General features: G+C 38.9%; 1 protein-coding gene across 2 annotated transcripts; it reads right to left on the minus strand.

The window, feature by feature from the left end:
- Positions 1-425: 425 nt before the first annotated feature.
- Positions 426-3,566, minus strand: LOC137935066 (bifunctional dTDP-4-dehydrorhamnose 3,5-epimerase/dTDP-4-dehydrorhamnose reductase). Of its 2 annotated transcripts, XM_068779706.1 has the most exons (3): positions 2,832-3,566; positions 1,756-1,860; positions 426-1,288 (listed from the first exon to the last, which is right to left on the minus strand). In XM_068779706.1, exons 1-3 carry the CDS (start codon positions 3,273-3,275, stop codon positions 836-838), a joined length of 1,002 nt encoding a protein of 333 aa, XP_068635807.1. In that variant the 5' UTR covers positions 3,276-3,566; the 3' UTR covers positions 426-835. The 2 variants fall into 2 exon arrangements, with proteins under 2 accessions (XP_068635807.1, XP_068635808.1); XM_068779707.1 differs by lacking the exon at positions 1,756-1,860.
- Positions 3,567-3,928: the final 362 nt, after the last annotated feature.

Below are 3,928 nucleotides of genomic sequence, written 5' to 3' on the forward strand. Positions count from 1 at the left end.
ATTTTTAGTTCAGCGTTTATTTAATAGAATGAAAACGTGATAAACAACTTTACCTATTTAAGCCTTTAAGTAATTTTACCTGATTACCTATTTACATTTATTAAATGGAATGAAAATATGTAAGAATTGTTCTATACTTGATTCACTGATTGTCCGACTTTATATAAGTGTACCTTAGTAATTTTTATTTAGGTGATTGTTTGTTTGAGATAAAACATAATTGAAGTAGCTTAAGATTGTGTAATATTCTTTTAAGGATTTTATTATATATTAAAATAGCATTATTCTAAAGCTTATTTGTGAAATAATGTAATTTTTTTATTTTTATGGTTTAAAAAAATTTTAAGTCATTTCTTTATTATTTCATTTAATTTTCCAGTTATTCGCTCTACTGTTTAATAAAAAAAAAATTCATAAACGGATAATATCAAAGATCAATTATCATATATAATTAGAACACTATATGAAATGGCTTATTCCGTTCGTATCCAACAGAAACAAAAAAAAGAGACTCATTACACAAATGCCACCCGATAATAACTGAGTTCAATATCCAAGTGCTACACACTAGGAAGACTGCATTTAAGGTTTCACTGGTCCACCCACCGTATCAGGGAAGAACAATACTCCTAAGGCAACAAGAAGAATCCGCATCTCTGACACAGTTACACAACAACAAAATGAAACCAGCGGGCTTTCTCCCAAATTACTTTATTCAAACTTAACAAATTGCAGAATAAAACGAAATCAGAAAACAAAGACTTTCTTCCTTAATCTCTTTTCGTTTCCTATTTCACTGCCCAACTTAACAAATTGTCCATGCATTAATTAAATATCAAACTTTGGTGGTCTTCTTGTTTGGCTCAAACACGTACTTTATAAGCGACTCCTTAATAGATAGCAGTTCGGGGAACTCTGTCTTTAACTTTGTGGCATCAAGCTCGTTGTTGCTTCTTGGGGCTACAATCACCTTGGCTTGCTCCTCCAATGTGAAATTCTTCCAAGATAGGCTTGGGTCGATGTAATCTCTGAACATCTCCAAGATCTCGTTATGGCTCACCACGCCCGGATTGGTGTAGTTCCAGATACCAGTCAGATTCCTCTTTGCCATCTCAATGGATATTGGGAGAAGTTCATCCAGGATAGTCATAGAGTTTGGGATGTTGACAACCTTCTCATATCTGGTGATTTTTGTGATGAAGTTACGTGGGTTTGTGAGATCAGACGAAATGGGCATTCTGACTCGGAGGGTGCAGACATTCTCATAGTTTTTCAGAAGCTCTTCTATCTGTTATTATGCATGTCCACATCAGAATCACAGCAAGTACTTGGCCGAGGTCAAACAAATGTAAGAATTAAAACTAGTTTGGAAGAAACAAATGCAGGCTTTTCAGATGTAAACTAAACTGTCAAATGGAGGAAAAATGTCACGCAGTTTCCTGCATTGATCTGTGGCAACTATCAAGGGGTTGCTAGCCATCTGAGTAGACCAAATACAGAAGCCTCCTATGTGGCAGCAGTTGAGCCACCGAGAATGCCATAAAACCAGAAGGCAGTTTGAAAGAAGAAAGCTATTACACGAGATCCTCTCTCAAAACAAAAAATATAGACCTCATGGAAAGCTTAAGTTACAACAAGATAACACACAATATGCAACAACAATAACAACAACAAAAAAAAAAAAAAAAAACAAGGGCCAATGCTTCTGGTTCTCATCCTGGAATTACCTATTCTGTTCTTATTAGATTGACTCACCTGCAGGATAAAAAAAAAATGTTGAAGTCTGAAAGCATCTAATGAAGTCATCAGAGTCGAGTGACTTGGAGATTGGTGGGGAATAGGCCAGACAGGGAACCAACCCTGTTGTATGGACACTGTCAGTTTTTTCATCCTGCAGTGAAGAAGGGGTGAGGAAAAATACCTGTCTGAGACGAGGCAATGTAGGGTTTCACAAGCATGCCAATATAAATACCTCCAGCATAAATCAATTCTACAAACTCAAACTTATTTCTAAGATATATTATATTGTAGTTTTCAAAAGAAGCATATAGCATAGACATTTTCTTACGAGTGAAAAGGCCCTCCTTTGAGGTGAAAAGGATATTGGTTGGAGAGAATCAAATTGGAACCCTTTCCACGTTCCAATTGGTTAATGGGTACTTATACATAATGCCTACTCTTACAACTAAAGACAGAAAAACTTGCAAATGTGTCTTCAGGAACAATGACACTGAAGCTCCTAAAAGATGTCGTGCAACACAATTTCCTAAGGCCAATAAAATAGTCATCACATTTAGGCTAACTGGAAAATTCAGTAGAAAGACCTGCACAGAACAAAGGGCACCACTTAACAGCGAGACAGGAAACTGAAAAAGTGAATCAGATGGACCTGGAAGAACAGATCCTGCAGGAGCATAAGTTCAACCACAGGTATTGGTCAATTAGCGGAGAGACTTGGATATAAATGAGTGCTGTATGAGTCTAATTTCCTCGAACACGAGGATTCGATCACAACAAATTTGAAGGAGAATATAAAACAGTAAATACGAGCATAAAACTACATTTTCATGAAGATCTATCCATAAGATGCATACAGAACCATACAACCATCTGTGGATCCCATCATGAAAACATATAACGGAAGAACAAGAACAGGGAAGGCAGATCCAAGAACCAGATCAGAGATGTAAAACTAATAAAACGCAGCATCGACCATTCAACGCATGGAAACGTGAGCTTTAGCTAATATAACATAGAAGATGCATATTAACTCCAAAAAAAAAAAAAGGGAAAAGAAAAAACAGGGTGGAAGATTCAAAAAAGGAATTTACCATGGCCTTAGTCTTGGAGTAGAAGGATCCAACAAAGTTCGGCGTGTCCTCTTCCTTGAAGCCAACGCCAGAACCAAGCGGATGGCCATCGTCGTACTCAAAAATGCAACCGGTAGCATAATTAATCAAGACAAGGCCCTTGTCCCGGCAGACATCGGCGAGAGTGAGGGTACCTGCGACATTGGTGCGAATTGTCTCGACCTTATGTGATTCGCACCAATCGACGTTGGGGCGACCGGTGACCCCAGCGGCGTTAAAGACATGGGTGGGCTTGACGGAAGCGATATCTGCCTCAAGCTGCGAACGGTTCTCCAACCTCCCTTGGCCGTAAGAGAAATCGATATTTTGATTCTTGCAGATGTCCCCGAGGAGACCGCCGATCCATCCAGTCCGGCCGTAGATGAGAAACTTGAGGGGTGTCTCACCGTTTACAGCCTGACCCATCCTACAAAGACAAAGAGCAAGCGACAGAGAGAGAGAGAGAGCCCTGCCTCAGGAAGAGAGACGGAAGGAGATCTATTTGAGAAGTGGGAAGGAAGATAATTTGATGAATTTCGTTGTAATTTGTAATTTGTATACGGCCTGGAATCTGAAATTCTGGATACAATTATAGATTATAACAAAAAAAAAAAAAAAAGAAGCGGAGAGAAATGAGGAACTAGTATGGGCGTGAGATTTGGATTTTGGACAAGAACAAAGGAGTTTTCCGCGAGCTGTTTCCCTGTGGCCTCGGGCTTTCCGCTAACAGGCTATAGCGGGTAAGAAGCGAGTGAGCCCACTGTTATGACTGCTGCGTGTATGCTTTTACTCTTGGGTTAAATCTTTTTTCACTTTCTTCCATTGTTGCCATAAAAATACCGTTAGTTGTCACTAGTCACTGGTCACTGGTCACTGGTCACTGGTCACTGGTCACTAGTCACTAGTCAAACTAGTCACTTGTCAAGAGTCACGGTCTGTTGTCACATCTTATGCTTAACTAAAAATAAATACTCAATATATAGCCAAACTGAAAATGAAAATTATTAACGCGGATTCGTGTAGTCTTTGGGTTAAGGGGCAGGGACAGAAAATTCCATTTCCGCCCCATTTTTATGAGA

Source organism: Aristolochia californica, unplaced genomic scaffold (assembly GCF_029961685.1).
Source record: "Aristolochia californica isolate CCGP_79_NKW_82.1479 unplaced genomic scaffold, dmAriCali1.0.hap1 SCAF_6, whole genome shotgun sequence".
In the NCBI taxonomy this organism is placed as follows: domain Eukaryota; kingdom Viridiplantae; phylum Streptophyta; class Magnoliopsida; order Piperales; family Aristolochiaceae; genus Aristolochia; species Aristolochia californica.

Excerpts from the sequence above, each read along its gene's own strand:
- LOC137935066 (XM_068779706.1), bottom strand. The coding sequence starts at position 3,275 with ATGGGTCAGGCTGTAAACGGTGAGACACCCCTCAAGTTTCTCATCTAC. Across the intron at positions 1,861-2,831 it reads ACTCCAAGACTAAGGCCATG|GGTTGGTTCCCTGTCTGGCC; the intron begins GTAAATTCCTTT and ends TCCATACAACAG. Across the intron at positions 1,289-1,755 it reads ATTTTTTTTTTATCCTGCAG|ATAGAAGAGCTTCTGAAAAA; the intron begins GTGAGTCAATCT and ends GCATAATAACAG.